Source organism: Anarhichas minor, unplaced genomic scaffold (genome assembly GCF_050575085.1).
Source record: "Anarhichas minor isolate MPS153535 unplaced genomic scaffold, ASM5057508v1 ptg000021l, whole genome shotgun sequence".
Lineage (NCBI taxonomy): Eukaryota > Metazoa > Chordata > Actinopteri > Perciformes > Anarhichadidae > Anarhichas > Anarhichas minor.
In genome coordinates, this window is record NW_027466467.1 from 9,609,451 (window position 1) to 9,631,246 (window position 21,796).

The 21,796-nt window shown below is 44.5% G+C and overlaps 1 protein-coding gene across 1 annotated transcript in view; it reads right to left on the bottom strand.

The window, feature by feature from the left end:
* Positions 1-21,796, bottom strand: part of LOC142955019 (plexin-A1-like) — a 134,554-nt gene that overhangs the window by 46,884 nt on the left and 65,874 nt on the right. Inside the window, exon 9 of the mRNA XM_076096400.1 lies at positions 10,464-10,664. Within this exon, the coding sequence (XP_075952515.1) occupies positions 10,464-10,664 (201 nt within the window). The remainder of the gene's footprint in view (positions 1-10,463; positions 10,665-21,796) is intronic.

The window sequence follows — 21,796 nt, forward strand, 5'->3', positions numbered from 1 at the left end:
CATATACCAAACATGTCCAGAGAAACACATGTGCACACTGTAGTATAAATATGCATTCTGCACACGGGACAGTTTCCAAGAGACGGATGCCAGCGAATGCATCAAAGACAGATTGCATAGTCTATACAGGAAATATAAAGATGATAAATAAAAACACATGAAAGCACAGGGAGATAAGACACTCGCACAGCAACACATGTTTTGGATGTCAGCTATTATTTCTCTCCACTGAAGTCCGAGCATATGAACTTCTTTAATCTTTCCCTCTCCCCAAGCGGACCACCCAGTCTGCCTGGGAGGAGATGGAAAGAACATGCGAGTGTGTTTGACTGTGTTTGCATGCAAGACAATGAGGGAGAAGAAAGGGATATGCACTGAAACGTGGGGATGTAGAGAGAGAAAGGCAGCAAGAAGGAGATACAGAGAGAACGTGAGGGGAGAAAAACAGATGCAACAGATGAGATAAAACAGACACCGAAAGGCCAGAGAAGCAAAGGGGATGAAGATGGTAAGGGAGTGAGAGAAAGAGAGAGGCAGAGCAAGGTAAAAAGGGGCGTTATGCCAGCTTTGGGCAGCTTCATATTTGGCAATCGTTTGAGCTGCTGTAGGTGTTTCAAATGTAGGAAACGTTCTCCTGACAACCGGGCTTGCTTTAAAACACTGCAGTGGAGAACACATTCTCACACTGGCTCAAAACTGGAAGAGGTCCAAACCCAAAGCAGCAGCAGCAATAAAGCTCCATTAAGCTATATTTCATATAAACATTAAATCATTGCGCGTTAAGAGAAATGGTTGCTAATTGTTTTCGTTGGCCAGCATGACAAAATCCAAACTAAACCAGCTCATGTAAAATGTTGGACAGCCTCTCCTAGCACAGGAGGCCACACAAGCTAAAACTAGAGCTGCAAGTTCCTCAGGTTCCTCAGGACACTGACATATTATTTGTGCATATTTGGCTATTTGTGCAAAAGAGAGGCAGTTGGTGAGTACATGCATTTTGGATTGGGTTGGTTGTTTTTCCACAACCCATAAGCCTTCAATCATTCTTTCTCAAACCTCCCAGCTTCCAGTATTGGATGGACGTCGGCACAGTCTAGCCATCATTACGGAGACATGTAATGTCAGACAATGGGAGCTTAAGGACAATCATGTGATTCACTGCCAAATATGTGGCAAGTTGTATGTTGTATCCATTTCTCTATTTCAGAGTCATTAACTATGTCTTTTCTTGCTGCTCTGTTACATCCTCTCAGGACTGAAGACAGGCTACAGTAAAGTACACGGGGTCAAGCTTCCTTGCACTTCCATCCCTGCTCCTGTGATGACCAGCCAATCAGAGCATGGCCTGATCCCCCTCTGGATCACATGAGAAGGGCCAATATACCGCTGATAGAGAAATAGATAATAGATGTGTGTGGACCTCTTCACCCCTGCTTTACACCCTGACAAGTCATCACCCTGAAAAGCTGCAGCACACACACACACACACACACACACACACACACACACACACACACACACACACACACACACACACACACACACACACACACACACACACACACACACACACACACACACACACACACACACACACACACACACACACACACACACACACGCTGGAGGTGTGGATGTGCTAAAACAACACTGTATGCCCTCTATCCTTTTTGTTTTTTTAGTCCATGTTACAGGTATGTCTCCGTGTTTGCTGTGTAGGGGAAACTGGGATCTGCTTGAGTATGTACCTTTACTCAACAACAACATGAATATTTACTTAGGGAGAGGTGTGTGTGTATATGTGTTTAATGGGCAGCAGAGTGTGGGGGAGGCATAGGAAAGGTTAGGTTATGATCCAAAGCTCATCTCCTCTCATTGCACCAAAGGCTTATTAAACTTTCATACTGAACCACCGTTGTTGCACAAAACACAGTTCAGGGAATACACACGTGCGCCTTGCTACATGGTTTATTCACTGCACAGCAGATATGAAAATGCAAACATTAAGCAAGTTACTTTCAAAAAGGTCAGCATTTGCATGTGTGAAGTGGAGAAAAAACTGAAACAGAGCCGCAAAAATCACTATGTTCTATATTCAGTGATTTAATTACAGTATTTAAAACTGTATAGAACGATGGTAACAATCCTTTTGTCTACAGTCTTTGACTCGAGGAGACATGGAATGGCAAAAAGACAGACTGAAGGTGAGTGGAAAGACAAAAAGTAGAGTTTGTTAGTGATAAGCATTAGTTTTTGATGCAAATGTCAACAGATCAAAACACAGACCATCACAAAATACTAAAGCAACCGGGAGAGGAAGAGACATAGGTAAGGAGAGTGTTATGTTAAATAAAGAATAGACACTTCAGAGAATAGAGTGATACATAAATAAAAGACAAGAAGATACAGTGAAATGGCCAGAGGGAGAGCAAATGAATCTCAAAAAAATAAATGTGAAATGATAAGAATGAAGACGTAAATGTAGGAGGTGAGACGTTGACCCACAATATTCTCTCAACCAGCTGAACCTGTCACTGAAAACTGAAGGAGGCGAGACAAGGATACATGGATAGAGAAGGAGGGGTGAAGGAAGGTATCAAGTAACAAGCACCGTCTGTGAGGGTCACCACCTGATAATTAGTCATTTTGAAAGCATGTGCAAGCTGGACGGCTAAAAATACCAAGCTAGCCTAGGGCAAGCCCATACCTGGGATAGAATAGGTTACACTCTTCCTCTTTCCTTCCTCCCTAGCCCTCTCAAGGTGATGACGTCTGCTATAAATATTAAGACCTGACCAAACACATTTTCAATCTAGATAAATACTAGATTTAAAACAGTTTTAACAAGAGTCATATTGGGACGGAGCAAAAGAGAAGTAGTGGACAGAGACTGAATGTTGGCCCATGTAAAATGTGCTTCGCCAGAGTACAGCAAACAGTGTATGTCAACGTATAGACACAACTGTGCCCTTTTATACACACAAACACACACATACATACACACAACGTCCAGGCAGATATGGCTTCCTAATCAAGGATCAAGTGGTAATCCTTCCTATAGCTTAGCGTGTGTGTATGTGTGTATGCACTGTATGTGTGGGGTCAGGCGGCGTGGAATCAGCCTCCGCTCATAATGGGGACCTGTTGGCCAGTGCTAATCGCTAACGCTAACGCTAACAGGATTGGAGGGCATGGCCGGACCCAGTTACCCAGCTTATCTTTTGGACGCACACACACAAACACACACATGTGCATAGTTGCACACTTGCGCACATACTTTCTTCATTGATGTAAATAAAGAGAGAGAGAGAGAGAGGAGAGGGGGAGAAAAGTGCTGGCTTGAGGGAAAAATAATGCTGCCATAGCCAGTGTTTCTTATTTTCTAGCCTACGCATTAAGCTAGTGTAAGCTTACTGGACTTCTCCCCGGACAAAAGCCGGAATACTGGTCGTTTGCAGAAACGTCCCTATTTCCAATACCCTCACCCTTTTCCCCCTCTCAACTCATGCCATTCTTCTGGTGGCCATTCTCCCCTCGGCAAACTCCACCGCTCAACTGTTTTTTTCGCAAGCCACCAACCACCTACATCTATTTACTCAAACACACGACTGCAGTACCGCACCATCTATGCAGCAGCACTCAACACACATGTGCAAACAAGAGGAGAAATTAAAGGACTGACGCTGATTGAGCAGTAATTTATGTATTTCATTAACTGTCTGGGGTCGTTTGGTTTGGAGTTTTAATGCATCTGTCTTTACAAGCGTCGGTGGCTATTGCTCATGCTAACTGACCAATTTATATTTGTTTTACAGAAAAAAAGAGTCAGTACTGAAATGTGTGGCAGGTCACATTCTGCGTGCCAGAGGATTTCTGGAAGATGTAACCTTCACTAGTTTTAGATACACTCCCTAATTAATATCACAGAGTGTGTCAAGTTCAAGTCATTAATAAAAAGGGATGCCAGCCAAATGCACTATTCACACTGAGTCCTTGCACTTTTACTTTGATCTCTGATACTTTCATTTGCTATTCAGTTACTGCTAATGTGTTAATGTTTCACTCTGCATTCATACATTTGTTTGGGGAAATAAATATTCTAATAAAAGTTTCTCATTCATTCAATTACAACACCAAGTATAAAGGCTAATATGGAATATTATGTCACGTAATATGGAAACGGAGCTTGGTTAAAACACTGTTGATATCAACCAACTCTACAGCAGCATACAAGACATTCACTGTAGGGTATCATGCAAAACAGACTGAGGCTACTGTACTGTACTGGATTCAAAATAGCCCCAAATGCATTCAGACAGAGAAACATGGAGGCAGGCAGAGGAGGTCCCCGTCTGGTTTAACCACCTTCTCTCCGCTCCTCTCTTCTCATCAGGCTAATAGCACAAGACTCTTGCTATGACAATCACTTCTGCAGCTTCCCTCGCCCATCAATCCATCACACAGAGATGAAGGGTGAAGGGTGGAGCACTGCTTTAAGAGACGGACAAGATTTAGAGTAAAGGTTACAGATTGTAGAGATACAAGGAGAGAGGCAGAAATGAGAAATAGATGACAAAAGTGAGGTGGAGGATGGGTGGAGGAGCTGGCATATGCTGATATCTGAGTAGCAATTAATTCTTATTTATCCAGGACAGGAGCGTGGGAGCTCAGCTTTTCACCTGTCAGAGAGGAGGAGAGGCAGAGAGCCAATGACAGGACAGAGATGAAGAGGAAGGAGGAGGAAGCTGGAGAGGAGGAGGAGGAGGTAGAGATGGAGACAGGTAGATGACTGGGAGAGAGGGAGGGGGCATGTTGGAGAATGAAGGAATGCATGAGAGGAAAGTGAGGGCAGAGTACAGAGAAACGCCTTCGCTCTCTTCCGTGCCCGACTTTCAGCTGCTTTCACAGGAAGATGGAACGGAGAGTCCGCGTCAACAGGAACGCACGGTTACCGAGTTAATGTGTTAAATTGTGTGAGCGCCAACAAATGCACGCAACCTCATTGAATTCTCACAATCTCCCCGACACAAACAAACACTATGTTGTGCCTCAGAATCTAAATGGGATCAGTGCTGTCTGAGGTATCACATGATTTGGGAACAAAGTAGTGGAACAACGAATGGTTCTCAATCTGCAGCACTCCAAAAAGAGAATTTACCATGCACTTTCAATCCGCCCTGACCCTGAGCATGCACGCACACACAGACACGCGCACACACACACTTACACAGTCTGCAAGCCAATTAAAACAGTGTCAGTGTGTGTTGGGGCTGACTGCGGTGGCAGGTCTAGTGTTTATATCTCATTAAACTGTGCCAGGCCATGCCAGACCAGGCTGTACCATGCTCCGCTGCGGCTACCCTCCACCGACCAGCACCAAGGCCCTCATTAGCCTCGTCTCTGCCACCGTTAGAACTGGGTATGTGTGAATTTATGTGTATGTATTCAAAATGACAGGATTTCTTCCTATATAATTTACACCATTTAGTTTTTACAGTCAGTTACATCTTTGAACGAATCCCATAAACTGCAGAAAGTTTTCAAAGAGTCAGAGGAGAAGTTTGAATCAGCACACGTGCTCCATGTTTTCTCTCAAACACACACACAAATACATACACAACACGTAGAGGGGTGTGTGACTCTATTAGACCAGTGTGGTTTGTGTTGACTACCTTCCCCACAGGCATGTTTGGCCTCTTCTCTAGACCTCTATTTGCTCCGCCTATCAATTTATTCATCCATCTATCCATCTTTCATCCTCTCATTTCCCATCGGAAAGGGAGCAGATAATTTGTCCTCTCTCTCCTCCAAACTCTCCCTCTGTACGCTCTCATTGCACTCTCTGCCTCTTTCCCTCTTCATCCATCTCTTCTGTCGCTCCCTCTTTTTCTCTTGGTATCTCCAACTCCAAACTTCCCTGCCTTTCTTTTACTTTCCCTTCCTCACACTGCTCTCTTTCTCTCCTTTCCTTCTCCAAATCCGTAGAGCTGCTTTCCCCTTCTGCTGTCGTCCTGTGTGTGTGTATGCGAACGTGTGTGTGCGTGAGCGTTCGTCTCCACTGCCCGACTGCAATTCATCATCATTTTATCTGCCTTAATTGGATGCCATCAGGACCCCTGATACTTCCCATTTCTCCTTTAACAAACAGCTGCTCATTCTGCACACGGAAGAACAACACACAGACACACATCCTATCCCAAACTAGATTTTCTCCTCCTGGCCCTGTGTCTGCTGCTTTTTTTCCACCGGTGAAAGAGTGAGAGAAAGAGGGTGATGGAGTGGCCGGGTGGTTTATCAGACAGAAGGTAATGGTGTAAGGCCTGCGCTGATATTATCTGTCCTCTGATTCCTGCCCTCCAGGGAGAAACAAGAAAGAGGGATGAAGAGTGAAAGAGAGGAGGGAAATGGAGACAATGAAGTAGAAATGGGCGAAAGGCTAAGAACAGGGGGAGATAAAGGAGCAGAGAGGTGAAAAAGTCTCGAATAGTTCTCTCCTCTCAACCTCGACTTTCAAACGACGCCCAGCTGCGATCCGCCAGCCTCACTGACCTCAAAGTGTGGTCATTTCTGTGTGCAAGCGCTGTGTGTTTACATGTGTTTATTCGCTCCCATGGCCCCTCTGGCTCTTCCCAGCCCGCAGCTCAGCGTCTAATTGTCCTTTGCACCTTCACCTCTGCCTCTGATTGGCCCACACACACCAGGAGGCTGCCTGGGCTAGGTCAGAAAACGGAAAGGAACCGATTAAGACACCAGCTTGTTGTTTTGGTTGCTGCTGACCGGAGTCAACTGCTACCATAAGGACTGGCGGATGGCTCCGTATGTGTCAGTGGTAATGTGGGCTAGTTTGGCAATACGAAATATAGAGGGGACTCTTTTTTTTTTTTTTTATAAAATGATCCGTGTTTTTCTCTAAATTGCTATAGGACCTTCGACAAGCTGCCATTTCGTCAACTTTCACAGGTTCCACAAATGTTGAATTATGTTTGGCTCAGTACCCAACTTCAAATTGAGTGACAAAGCATGTTTTCCATAATAACCTTCAACACAGCAACAAATGCTGAGAGCTTTGAACACTGAGCAAAAACCTGACCCCAAACGTTTGATTCTTAAAAGTTCAAAGTTCAAAGTTTAGGCAATATATATATAATAAGAGAAAAAAAAAAGAAAAAAAATATCAATCTGGATTTAGCAGCAGTTGGACATGGGGAGTCTTAAAAGAGAGGAGGGAGAGAGTTGAGAGAGTTCAGCTTCCTAACAGCCTGGTGGACGAAGTTGTTTGAGAGTCTGGTGGTGCGAGCACGGAGGCTCCGGTATCTTCTCCCAGAGGGCAGGAGGCTGAAGAGAAAAGTCTCAACACCTTGGACTACTTGTTTCATGTCCCTGCTTGCAAAGAACAACCTTCCTCCAATGCTGCATTCTTTCTCATGTCTTGTGATACGCTTGCTCTTTCCCTCTTTAGGGATCAGTTGGTATGTACAGTAACCCTATACAGAAATACCATAGCATCAATATTTTTACCCCCCATAAGCAGATATGGAAAGTCAATACCCAACAAGCTTAGCATGGAGCTGATGTTACACTATCGTATGTCATGTGTGTCACATATACAGTAGGTTATTGACAGCCTCCTGCTAGGCGATACTTTATAAGAGTCTTGAGTTATTATGGTTAGCAAACAGAATAAAGTATGGGAAAGAGTTTAAACTTCATCCGACGGTGGATATCCTGAATATCCTGTTAATAGTTATCTTCTTTTGGATAGTGTGATGATATTGTATGAAACAGAGGAGAATGAGTTTTGGCCTCAGGGGAGACTTTTGAGCCGATTTTCTCCCTCACACCCTCTCATCTCCCCCCTCACTCTCCCTTTCACCTTTCTCCATTCTTCTCACTTGAAATTGTGTACTACGCTCCAATTCTGCCCTCTCTCTTTCCCGCTCCTCTCCGTTATTACTTTATAGAAATTCACGCCACAGCTCTCTCGTCTCTGCCCTTGTCCTCGTCTTTCCTACAACAAGTGAGTGAGTGTATGCCAGTTTGACACAGTGGTAAACACTCGTGTGTATCTCAAACACAAGGCTAAACTGTGGATTAGCACTCCTGTGTTTATCCCATTGATTAGCAAGCAATCCCCCCCACCCCCCATACACAGCTATCCTGGGATCCATAGCCTAAGGCACAGTGGAGGATGCACATGTGCGCACACACGCACAGACACTGATTAACCCCCATCCCCATAGCTGTGTGCATAACAGATGAAGTCTATTTCTACTGCAGAGTCATACATGATTCATTGAGTTGGTGCTGAACACTGTCAAAGTAGGAACAAACATGGAGGGGTGCGCATGAAAAAGTAGAGATATGATGGTCTATAAACGGATAAACTAATATTTAAGAACCTCATTCTTGTGAAATATACTGCTCCGGAGCTATAATAAGACTCTCATTCTAATAATTCATGACACGTAATTACACTCATACGCTCAAGCCTGGATGAATTATGCCTTAATGGCAAGTTCATGCAGCTGGTACCTTTTTCATCCACAGAATCTAACTATGGCCTTCACGTAGACTCGACGCACGGGCTGCATCGATATCTTGCCGCGCAGTCAAGTTGCCCCGACTAATTGCTAACAAGGCCAAAGCGCTGACAGCCCAGGGCTAATTGCTGCTAGCATGTCTGCTTTGTGGACATCAAATGGAGAAATTCAGCTTTTGGCCGGGGTTGGGGGCTTTGTTGCTGATTAGCAGTGGCCTTGCAGCTGCAATAAACAGTCAATAAACAGACATCTCTGCGGAGAGACAACCCTATCGCTAGCTAATTAGCCCTGCCTTCACAAACAACTTGCTAGCGTGTGCCAGCACCTGAAGACTGCCCATCGATACAGACAGAATCAAATGCTGCGCTGGCTGTCCCAGCGGCTAACCAGCGAGCTTCACAGCTAAAGAAAGACTGCTGCTGGTGATTACTGTATACGTGTGTCTGCTCAAATCTATTTGACTATACTTGTGACTGTTATGACAAGGTGCAGTATATAGAAGTGGCAAAGATCTTTAAAGGCGCTACAGCTTATTAGCAAGAATCGACGACTTCGAGATGTTTCTGCTTTAATTTAATCTGTCAAAGATTTTCCTCCATGTGCGACACGTTGTGGCGACAGCCGCAACACCCTCATCTAAAACAAAATTAACGGCAGCAGCTCTCATCTCATGCCTTACATTTTATGTTGAGATAGGCAGAGACAGGGACAGGCAAGCAGCAGAAATAAGTGTGTGTGAGAGAGAGAGAGAGAGAGAGAGCAGTGAGGAGAGTAGGGAATAGAAGGAAAAAGACAGTATGACAGACGGAGGGATGTGGGAGAGCCAGAGAGAAAGATGAGCTCTACAGGTAGAGAGAGGAAGGGGGAGAAAGGTATAGAGTCGAGGTGTAAACATGATCAATCCGCTCCCAACTAGGTTCAGAGACAGACTTCCTCTTCGCATTTTCAGCCTCAGTGAAGCGCAACGCTGGCTACCGCTTATCTGTCACGCTAGTTTGAAGCCTCACAAACATACACGTACACACACACACACTGCCATATTTACACACACAGAACAGGCAGCGTCCTACCTGTAAATCCTCCATATACACACACACAAACACAAAGTCCTATTAGAAAACTTCTGCAAAAAAACATCCTTGAGAACACTTTAATCCGGCACACACCACTCATCCCTTCTAGCCGCAGAGGCACAGAAAATCATAGAAGCGCAGAACAGAAACTATGATGGCTGACCGCTGCAGCGTCACACATCATCAACATCAATGATGTAAATGGGGTATCGCATGATGACCTGTCATGATCTCACCCAGTGACTTCCCCCGCAGTGAAGGCTTATCATATACGCGTGTCTCAATTCAAATAATGTCTAAAGGAACTCTTCATGTCAATATCTATTTGCCAACTATCAGTTCAATGCAGGAAGATCAGCATTGGATCATTTATCTAGATCGTGACCAAGCCAGTGTCCAAGTGGCACACGGTGATCCATCAGGACAATGAGCATGTTAGTGCCCAAAGTGGTCATTAGTTGAAGAAGGCCATTATTTAAACCCTGACCGAGTAAATGTCCTTACTGGGACCATGATTCAGTTACCTAGTTCAATTGATTAGGTGAAGAGTAATAGTGGTAAATGACTATGCTTTTAGCCTATACAGAAAACAAAGCACTGGCGATTCAGTCTTTACACTATTCAGGAGTTTTACATCATGTGCTTTTATTTTGTGAGTGTGTGAGACCCCTTACCAAACTGTCCGCATCATTCAACCTGAATCCTCTTGATACACAATACAGTAGCTAAATTATTTCTGTAAACAACACCATCCAATTTGTTTTCCTATAATGTCACTAGAACATGCTGTGTTCTCCACCACAAGGATCAGATTACCCATATCTCCCATCTTCTAACCCTTCTCACTCACCGCTGTTTTCTGGCACTGGATGGAGGTGCTGTTGAAGCGCAGGGCGGGCACATTCTGGGTCTCCCCCTGGATGTGGAAGACACACTCGTAGTTCCTCTGTCCTGACTGGGGCTGGGGCAGGTTCTTGGCAGCCAAGGTGATCGGCTTTGTCACCCCGACAGGGATGTAGATCTGGGTTGAGGGAAGGATCTGAGGGCAGTCCTGCAGAGACAACAAAAAAAGAGAAACTTTTAGCTTTTTTTCCCCCCCAAAGGAGACAGTTATGGAAGGAAGGGAGTGAGCTTGTGAAATGCAAGCAAACAAGGCACAAATAGCAGCAAGATGAGACAAGGAGTGATGAAATAAATCACTTGTTTGTTGACGAGTAAAAATAAAATAAAAAAGGCGAGCAAGCCGTGGGTTACGTTTGACTTCACGCCAGATTTGCCACAACGCACTCATCCTAAAGAGCTATGCTGTGATGCAGTCTTCACATGTGTTACAGGCGTGTGCAACACTCCCACTGGCGTTGCACCAGATATAAATGCTGCACGACAACACTTGAGCAAGACAGCCTTTCATATGAAGTTCACAATAGATTATCTCCCCAACAATAAAGCTATTTGCATCACAACAGTGCTGCATTGTTATGGCAGGAAGATCGGCTCCAGTGTATTATGTCCATGTGCGGAGTGGAGTAATGAGCTCATGAACTTTCAGTTCTGGCCAATATCAGTAACTGATGTGCGCACACACACACACACACACACAGGCAAACACGGTCTTGTTTAGATCATCTGGGAGCAGCCCATTCACTGGCTCACACCACTGGAGTTCACCACCCTGGAGGTCTGGAGGCGTGTGTCCTCACATAGATGCATATAGACAAACAAGTTTGTCGATGTACAGTTGGATTAATGTGCGCCTACGCTTGCACATGTTCACTTCACTGAGGCAGAATAAGAAAGGACAGTCCACTCGGGATGTAATGTTTCCTAGATATGCATGTGTGCATGTGCTGGAAGAAATGAATTCATTACTGTGCTCATGGCCATGATTTGGCAGCGATGCAGATCTCGTCAACGCTGATAATGAGGGAGAGACGGAACATGAGGGAGGGTGACAGATCTTATACGATATGAGTTAAAGCTTGGGTGGAACTAACCCACCCTGTGTCCTACAGTTTGAGCCAAAATGATAAGAAAATAGAGTGCTGCTGACAAATCACATATTTCACAACCTAGAGAAACTGTTAAAGTGACTCACATAATAAGAGACATGTGGCAGAAAGAGAACTTTCTTTTAATATAAGGAAAAGAGGTCTGGAAACCGTGGACTTGTTTCTGAACAAGCATCCACCAAAATAAACCCAAACACATATTTCAGCCGTGCTTGAACAAAACAAATCTTCATCCTTCTTCCAGTCCAAAATATGTATCTAACAAGATGAACTGTAACAAGAGTATAGAAGAGCCTGAAATTGACAGCGTCACGTTGCAGGATAGGACAACATGCTGACGAGTCAGAAAAGCTTGGGATAAGAAAACATCGACCAGATCCTTGTAAAATATGCTCTGCACATTCTCTACTTCACTTCTTGTTGTAGCTTTTCCTTTAAGCAGATAGCTGGCTCCCTGTCAGTGAATTTTTCTTTCCCCTCCTCTCCTCTGAGCTGTTGTACATTAGAAGCTACAGCGCGTCCCCGGGGCCTGAACACAATGCCGGAGTTTGTTCATTAGGCTGCTTAGCCCTGGCCTTGTGTGTCTGATCACACACAAACACATGCATAACACATAATGAGAGAGGGGAATACAAGAGAGGAGGAAGAAGAGGGCTACAGAAGACCTGGCGTATAATCAACTAGGAGGAAGATGGGTGATGGGTGGAAAAATGGATGGCACAAAAGGACGGAGTGAGGTAGGGAAGGGTGGAGGGAATGGAGAGAAGAAGGAGGGGGAAGTGAAATGAAGGGAGTGGAGAGAGAGAGAGATGGGGAGTGAAAAGCATGTGAAAAAGTGAAGGAAGCGAGAAGGGAAAAGCGGAGGAGGCGAGTTTAATTCGGAACAGAGCAAAGTAAAACGGGGAAGTCAGAAAGCTGTTGATGCGAGGAAAGGAGAAAGAGAAAATGAAGGGTCGAAAGAAAAGAGACAGAGAGAAGACATTTTAGAAGAATGTCTTAATCCTGCTGCACCTTTCTCTTTACCCATCCCATCCCCTCCATCCATCCATCCATCCATCCTACAGTCAAAACCACATACCCAAGCCCCCCCCCCCCCCCCCCCCCCCCGACAACATCCTACTTAATTAACAGCCTGGAGCCTCGGACCACACTTAGAAATTGAAGGAGGGGGCCAGAGATGGAGCGAGAGAGAGAGAGAGCGAGAGGAGAAAACAGAGATTAATTTGCACTTGTGGCTTTTGAAGTCCTGCCTCAGTAAAAAAGATGCTGATGTCAAAAGCTGTGGGCTTGCATTGTCAAAGGTGCCCAAGTAAAATAAAAGAGGGTTTCTGAGCATCCTGCTGCTAGAGCCAACTGTGTCAGAAGCTAGCATAGCCTCTAGTGCAAGCTGCAGCTAACCGATGTTTTATTCATCCCTCTATTGACTTTGTGTCAGCTCAGCTGTCTGATTGTCGTTTTCTTTGGCCGTCCTCTTTCCTTACAGCATCCATGTGCTACATTCAGTCCTATGTATTACAAAAATACAGTAAATAAAGCTGACTGTACAATATGGAGGTACAAGTTGCTCTCTACATACCAGGAAACAGAAAACAGGTTTTCTGGGAGACATGAAAGGGAAAAGGGGTTCTGGGAAAGAGATGTAATTAGGAGGGAGGAAAAAGAGGATATTGATGGAAAGCAAGAAGGATAAAGCAAAAAGTGCTCTCGGAGAGAAACTATTTCATCAGTATTTGTGACGGGTGCCAAAACAGTTCAAAGCCGGCATCAGGGTTACAAAGTGCAGAGAAACAATATTTCACAGAGGGGATTCGTTTGAAGTTAGAAGAGATCCTTTTTCTCAGCTTTTACTTCATCTGTGAAGACGGATGCTGTGGTTGTCTTGGCCAGATGTGAAACTTCAGGCGGACCAACAGGGCAGGAAGAGGAAGGAGAGTGCACGTGTGTGTAGTAAGTGTTGTGTGTATGTTTATATACTATATCGGTGGGACAGGGTGCATGCCATAAATGGCTCAGTGATGGTTGCAGGTTTTTTTTTTTAAAAGCTGAGTTTCTCTACACAAAAATCCCCCTCAGCAGGACCTGATTTTGCATGGAACAGCAGCTCGCTTCATTATGAGGTCCACTTTGTCTTGTATAACCGGTGAGAGCCTTTTATAGTAAAGTTACATGTGTGCGTGCAGTGGAAATGAAGCGTGAAGGAATGCACCGCCACAGATGGTTTCTCCACACCAAAACAAGGCACAAAAACATCTGCTCTATTTCGAGATTTTGATCACTGTCTTTTCATTCTGACATCTTCATAAGCAGTTTTTAACACCAACAGATGTGGAGACTGTTGCAGAAAACTGCCTTTTGCCAAATTGAAAATTCTTTGTTTCTGAGCACACAAACAAAGCGTCAGCCAGTAACTGTGAAATAAGCTCTCGCACCCCGATTGGATTGGGCTGTAAAAGTGTGTATTTGTTCCTGTGTTTTTTGAGCAAGTGTGTGTTTACGGTGACGGACGTCCAAGTCTCCAACTTCGGTTCAAAGCCAAGCACCCAGAGGGCTTTCCTTACCTCTCCGTGTTTGTTTTCCCTCAAAGGCTGCTGTTAGCTTTGTGCCTAAAGCTAGCACCACTGTTTCCGTTTGTTAACAGTGAAGGCATGTACAATTATGTAGATTATTAAGATGCACCTAACTGAACATCTCCTGCATACAAACAAAGAGGAGATATCTTCTAGAGACAAAAACAAGCCCAAACCATTATTCCTAACAACAATATTATTACAACGCTTGTCCTAAATATTTTTACATCTTAGTGCCGACACCCAGACGCCAGTTTTGATTTAATGTCGCCATGAGCTTTCTCAAAGCAGAGCAGCTGTCATTCTAGGTCAGGCCTTTTCTAAAATATTCCTTCCTTCATTTCAAATGCACTCTGATGTGTACCGCACCACGTCGTTCCACACCAATGGGAGAAAAAAAAAGTAAAAGAAAAAAATTAATAAAACAAGTGTTCAGCGGGCGGATGAGATAATCTCTACTCGCAAGCGAGCAAAACACCTTTTAACATTCGCCAAGAGCTGATAATGAGACAGTCGGCAAGCTAGTGTGCGTGTGTGTGTGCGTGTGTGTGTGTGCACGCAGATACGTAGAAGGTGAGATTAGAATCAAGACATACTGTAGATGGGGTTGGGTGGAAGGGGTTGGAGGATGAAGACGAAAGCAGGAGCAGGATGCTATATAAATAAATAAATGTATTAAAACGCCAAAAGAGTTCTGAAGGCTTTGGCGTTTTCTGACAAGAAATTAATTAATAAAGCTCCAAAAACACTGCGCATATGTAATGAGGCGGGTGTCTGGTCGTTTTTTTTTTTTAAAGCCCCCCCCCCCCTCATCCAAGTCCATCTATAAATAATTAATTAGCCGCCTCTGTGATGTAGGGACTATAGATCAGGGGAGGAGAAAAAATAACACGCTAAATAATGAAGTAAAGCGATATGGGGAGCCCAAGGGAGAGATGAGATGGCATGGGTGGCCACAGAGTAGCGAAGGGGGCACACTGGTACAAATAAGAGGGACAGTGTGTCTGTGTGTGTGTGTGTGTGGGTCACAAGATCCTGACAAAGGGGTATATGAATGCTCCCCCACCGCCTGTCGACATGCCCCCCCAGGCTTTGTGACAGAGGTCTCACGTAGGAAACCAAAGAGCCGTCTGTAACCTTGAACTGAAGAGTCCCATCGACTCCTTCTTACAATCCACTATACATTAATATTATATTACAATATAGGGCAGTGGGTGGATCCTTTTATCCAAAGTAACGTGCGTGACACGGTGTGTCATATGTTTTGGCTGTGTGAAACTCCAGTGGGAATGAGAATGAGAAAGGTTTTAGCATCAGAATTGTGCTGCTTTCTGGTCCCCCCCTTATGGATATTAATTGTGAATATATAGAAAATATTGTGAAGAAGAGGGCAGGAAGAAAGCTTGAGTGAGCAGTGAGATGATTGCTAACTCAAGATAGTGCGGTGAAAAAAAATTGTGACAAGGCAAGACATACGGCTGGTCGATTTTTAGATGAGAAGAATCATTTTTTGAGCAAAATAGCGTATACATCATGATTAAGCACCTGATAAGGACATTGTTTTATTGTGCTTTCATTTCCATCCACATCATTAATGGAAGTCTGCTTCCAAATCATCCATTAATTAGTACAAGCCATGTAATATCATGTCATACATCACAATGTCAAAGCAAGAACCACATATTATAGCAGCTGGCCAGCAGCCGTGTTGTTTAGTGTGTGTGTGTGCGTGTGTGTGTGTGTGTGTGTGTGTGTATGTGTGTGTGTGTGTGTGTGTGTGTGTGTGTGCCTCTTTGGGACTCATACCAACTACAGGGATGAGAAAAGCAAGACATAAAAGAGCCGACCCATTAAATCACTGGAAATAGAGATTACAAGAGGTGTATGCAGGTGTGTCGTCTTTGTAAAATATAAGCTAAAATCTACAAGAAATTGTACACACATCATTATATGTTAAAAAACAACAACATACAAGTGTGCAATTACAATAATAAGCAAATATCTACATGAGCTGCACGGTGTGGTACATACATGGAAGCATGTACGTGTGTGTGTGACAAAGTGTGTGTGTGTGCATGTGCACTTAGAGTTGAGGCAGGCTCATTAGCAGACAGAAACCACAAAGATGTTCTGTGACCGGCCAGACACTTACTGTTGGGGAGGGAGGTGGAGAGAGAGAGAGAGAGAGAGAGAGAGAGAGAGAGAGAGAGAGAGAGAGAGAGAGAGAGAGAGAGAGAGAGAGAGGGTGAAGGGGAGAGAGGAACAACTTAATAAGGCAGCAACATGTAGAACAGTGCAGGAGCGACGGAAGAGGAAGAAAAGGGACTTTGAAGCTTTAAAGGGACTCTGAGATTGTCTGCCCACGTCTTTCGTTACCTAGCAGTGTGGGGATGCAGTGAAGAAGAAATGGGGGGGGGGGGGGGGGGGGGAGAGGGAGAGAGAGAGAGAGAGAAAATGGGAAAAGTGAGTGAGCACAGAGGAATGAGGGAGCACAGACAGGCGTGAAAATTAAAGCGAGATGCAGGGGAACGCGTGTCATGAATGTTATTCAGCGTGGATTATCAAAGTCTCACGGAGCAAGAGCTCGACTAAATGTACCTACATATATGTTCTTCCTATGCATACATACATTACTCTCTGTGCTTTGTTGTACACACATACATGTAGATTTCATCCTTTCATCCTCGACTTAAAAGCAAGCTGCCAAACCTACACACTTTATCCCCAACACACATATACGCCATAGCTTTTCTATAAAACAATAAAAAAAGATTACAAAAAAGCAGTAACGTGTGAATATTTTTTCAGCGGGTCTTTTTCTCAAGGATTTATAGAGTGGGGGAGGAGAGGGGGGGGAGACTCCTGGCACCCCGTTATCATTCTAACCCAGATATGTCAGCAGCGATCAAACCTTGTGCTTTTCAGCTTTTCAAAGACAAACCTTGATTTCAGAGCTAGATTCGCTCTCCTGTCTTCTGCCGATGGCTCGCCCCTTTGCACACAAAGTTTCGGCACCAAGATACACTAAAGCTGTGATTTTTGCGATCAAAAAGAAGTGGGCATACGGACCAAATTTAGCGGAACGTACATGTAGCTTTGCTTGACAATAAAACTCGCTGCGCCTATGTGTACACAATTTACTGTACATTATCATTTGTCCGCCTGAGTTAAAAGATTGGTCCTCCAGACTGGAAAGGTTTACCGATAGTTTGCTATTTAGCGGTGTGCAAACAGTTCGCCCCCCTTGATATTGTGCTGCAGTAATCCTTCAGAAGAAGAACAGAAACCAGATGAAAGAGACCGGAAAACACACTGATCTGTGCCACTGAGAAAACAACTGAATAGCACACAGACGTTTCAGTTCCTCCATGACCTGTGTCACAATCTATCCCACTGCGCTGAGAACATACTGCTCCATTCACACTTCAGTCTTTTTTTAAGACACTGCCTGGAACCAAATAACCGAGTTACGACAGGGTGTGCCTGAAAAACGCTATGATTCACAAATTGGAAGCAGAAAAAAATGTACTCAAAGTACAAGTTGTATGATGCAATATCAGTGAATAAAACTATCGCTACTGCCAGACTTACTTTTGTGTGAAACCATACAATTCACGGGCATTTGCCCATTTCTATTTTTTACTGCAGGTCCAAGCTTCAGTGTGTCGTCTGTAGGAAGCAGCAATGTCGTCAGCCGCAAGAAGGCAAACAGGCATGAGAACTATGAGTGAATAAATTACTCTTCTTTCTTGATCTGTGAGGTGCTTTGCATTTTACAATAATGTTAAGCCTTCATGTGATGGGGAAAATAAACCCATTTTACGGTCTTTAAGGGCATGAAATTCAGACTATGCAACAACTTGGTGACACCCAGCGCTCGCTGACACCAGGGTCCATCTCCAAGTCTCCAAAGCGTGTATGTCACTGACCATCTTGGGATTCCACGGGAGTGCAATTGCGTCAGTTAAATGGAGAATGGACTAAAAAAATCAGTGCAGGCCACTTTAGTAAAACAGCTCTGTGAAAAGCCCAACATGACAGAGGCAGTTAGCTGCTCTCGTGAGATTGGACGACGCAGCACGCCACAGTTTTTCCCCCCCCTCTGTCTCTTTCTCGATGACTCTCCATCCCAGCGAGCTGTCGCTGTTTCCCAATCACTCTCTCTCTCTCTCTCTCTTTCTCTCTCTTTCTCTGCCTGCACTATTGAGTTTCTTTTTCTTCAGCTCACTTTGCTCCGGGATTCATCCGTCTCCAGCTGCCGTCATGTCTTTCTCCCGGTGACTCTGCATTTATCTCTTCCTCTCGCTGGCACACACACGAGGGTTGATGGTGAAAATGCAATATTCATCTGTGTTCACCATTAGCGGGGCTCACCGTGAGGGCTGCGGAAATGGAAGATTTCATACAGCCTGAATAATTAAACCACAGAGACCCCGTCACTGACACGTAGACACACTCGCACACAAACACTAAAAACACACTTGCGCATTGGTCCGCAAACCTCTGTGCATCCATCATGTCGTCATATTCCGGTGAGCGAGCGTGATCTTTGCTCTTTATTAAGTTGTTGCCCATCTTGTATTCATCGCTGCTTGCATCTACACTTGCATTTGCCGGTGCTGAGCTCAACTGCTTCTCAAATGTTCTCAATGTCATATAAGGATTAACACTTTGAAACCAATTAAACCAAGAAAGTGTCCTTCGAATCTACATAAACACTTAAAGCTGCGTTTTGCTAAACTCCACCCTCTTCCATAAATATGACTCTGCCGTCCTTGTGTAGTTGTCTACTAAGCATACTTCTTGGAGTATGACAGGCTGGTCTCTCTCCGCAGTGTCTCTTAGCCACCCTCCCTGCCTTCTGTTAGTAAGGGATTGATGCACGATGAGGATGCATCAACAGTATGTGTGAGGGAATGTTAAGGAACGCTTCTGAAAAAAAAAACACAAGGAAGAGCTGCAGGAGAGGAAATAAAAAGGAAGATAAGCTGTGGGACGGTTAGGCTAAAAATAGCCAGAGAGAGAAGGAGAGATCAAAACATCTGCATGCATATGTGACAGACCGTGCTTGTGTGTGAGCCTCCTAACGCATCTGTGCACACAAAAAAAATCCAAATCTCTCCTCTCGCCTCTCTTCCTTTCACTGATACAAACAGTACGATCATGTGGGAAGTACACACACACACATGCACACACACACACACACACACACACACACACACACACACACACACACATGCAGGAGAAGAGCGTGACTGAGCGGCTGAATTACATTACCACTACTCAAAAACTGCTTACACTTCCTCAATTCACCTCATTGTTCTCTCTTGACAAATAAGTGGCATGTACAGCAAAAGTGAGATGTAATTATTGACTCTTGTGTCTGAGAAGTTTCCTGAGAAAGTCCACAAAAAAACAGAGAGGGCTGTCAGAAGCAGTTTGATGAACCGCTACCAAACCAAGGGTTAAACGTTGGACGATCACCGTCCAACTAAGATCCATCTGGCAAAGAAGGCATGTGGTTACTTCACCCTGTCGCCTACACTTCCTCTCCATGTTCCCTCAATTTCTCTCTTTCTCTCTCTCGCTCCCTTCAACCATGGAGCGCATTTTGGAAAAGAAATTGCGTCACTCTGGAGGTAATCTGCCGCTTGTTGCTGCCAGGGCTCTCTGCTTGCCTCCCTGCCCTTGTATAGTTTTTTTTTCTTCCCTTCTTTCTCTGTTTACATCTGGTCTCAATTACAGCACCTCTGTCTGTCTTTGGTTTGCGCTCGTGAAATAAATAAATGAAGCACTGGAAGAACTGCATTGTTTTCGGAGAACTGCATGGGGGGAAATATCGCATCTCGCCTCCGCCCATTTTCTCATTTATTTGTTCCCTGTTCATTGTTTCTATTTCATCAAATATGGCTTCGGCACATACCCTCTTAATATTAGGCAGAAGCACATGTGTGGCTGTGCATCCAGCTATTAGCTACATGATGCACCTAACACCACTAGGTGGAGAGAGGCAATACAATGGACCAATAAACAGAAATGAAGAGCAAACAAGTACGTTTTGTACGGAAATAAATGATGAAGAGAGAAAGATGAGGGCAGAGGGAAGGACAGATGGACAAGAACAAAGTCTGCGGATCGCAGCAGTGGGCAGAAAAAGGCGACAGACCTGCAGAAACATGGTTTGGATGAAGGCACAGCGTGGGGAGAGAAGGGGGTAAAAAAAATAAAGGATGATGATGAGGGGAGAAGACGGATATTACTATCTGATAAAGACACCAGGAGGGAGAGAGGGAAGGAGAAAAAAAGGAAGGGGTGGATATTATTCAACCACTTGTCCCTCTCCACCCTCCCCCTCATGACCCCTGCAGCTCCGTGCTGCTGGTTGTGCTTCGTCCTGATAAGAAGCAGTGACAGTCACGCACACACGCAGCATAGACAAACACACACATGTATAACCGTGCACACAGCGAGGCCCCTCAAGCGGCCTTGGCCTACAATGTGTGGGATGTCCTTCTCAGGAGTGTGTGTGTGTGTGTTTTCTGCTCAGTGTCGTAGTAACAGCCAGGGTAAACACAGTGTGCCAGAATGTCACGGTCTGGGGCCTTCACACCTCCATCACAAATAACCCTTTCAGCCATGGAGGGAGGGAGGGAGAGAGAGTGTGTGTGTGTGTGTGTGTGTGTGACAGGGAGAGAAAGGAAGAGGGTAAGCATGCGTGTGTGTTCTGGGACTGTTTAAGAATGTGTGGGTAGGCTGTATGCTATAAGTGTATTGGCTTGGTTAAGGGTGGGAGAGAAGAGAGACAGCGCTTGAGAAAATATATTCATGCGTATTGTTATGCTTTGCTCAGAGTGCAGCCTGTATCAAGCCTCTCTTATTAATGCAGTGTCTAGGGACGATGTGTCATACACTAATATTACATTTGTGTAATTGGCAGCAGACAGCAGAGCTTGAGTGTGAATACGTGAGTGTGTCTACCGGCACAACTGCAGTGATGCTTTGATAAACACAGATGATTAGGTACTATACTGTGTGCCTGAAGTTTGTATGAGTTTTTGAGCGTATTAAAAAAAGGAATAGTTCAACATTATTTGCTTTCTTGCCAAAAAGAGGATCGATACCACTCTCATATATCTGCAGGGTGAATATGATGTTACAGCAAAGCACCCAGATAGCGTAGCTTAGCACAAAGACTTGAAATAAGAGGAAACAGCCAGCCTTGGATATGTTCAAAGGCAAATAAATCTGCCTACGAGCATCTCTGAAGCTCACTAATGAAAACAATATATCGCTAACTTGGCAAGAAAGAGAATACGCGAATTGCCCAAAACGTCAAACTATTGCTTTAAAAGTTTTCACGCACACAACCACACAAGAAGCAGGAAGAGGTAGATGGTGGAGGAGAGAGACAGGCCTGAATAGGAGGGCGACATCATTTAACCCGTCGTGCATCCATGCAGAGAGGGGACAGAAGGAGCACGAGGAGTAGAGGGTGTTGAATTTATAAAAAAGAGTGAACATTCCATTGGCACAAATGCAGAACAGCATTATGTTTATAATATCTATATCCTGACAGAAAGTGGAGTTTGGACATTAATGCAAACCAC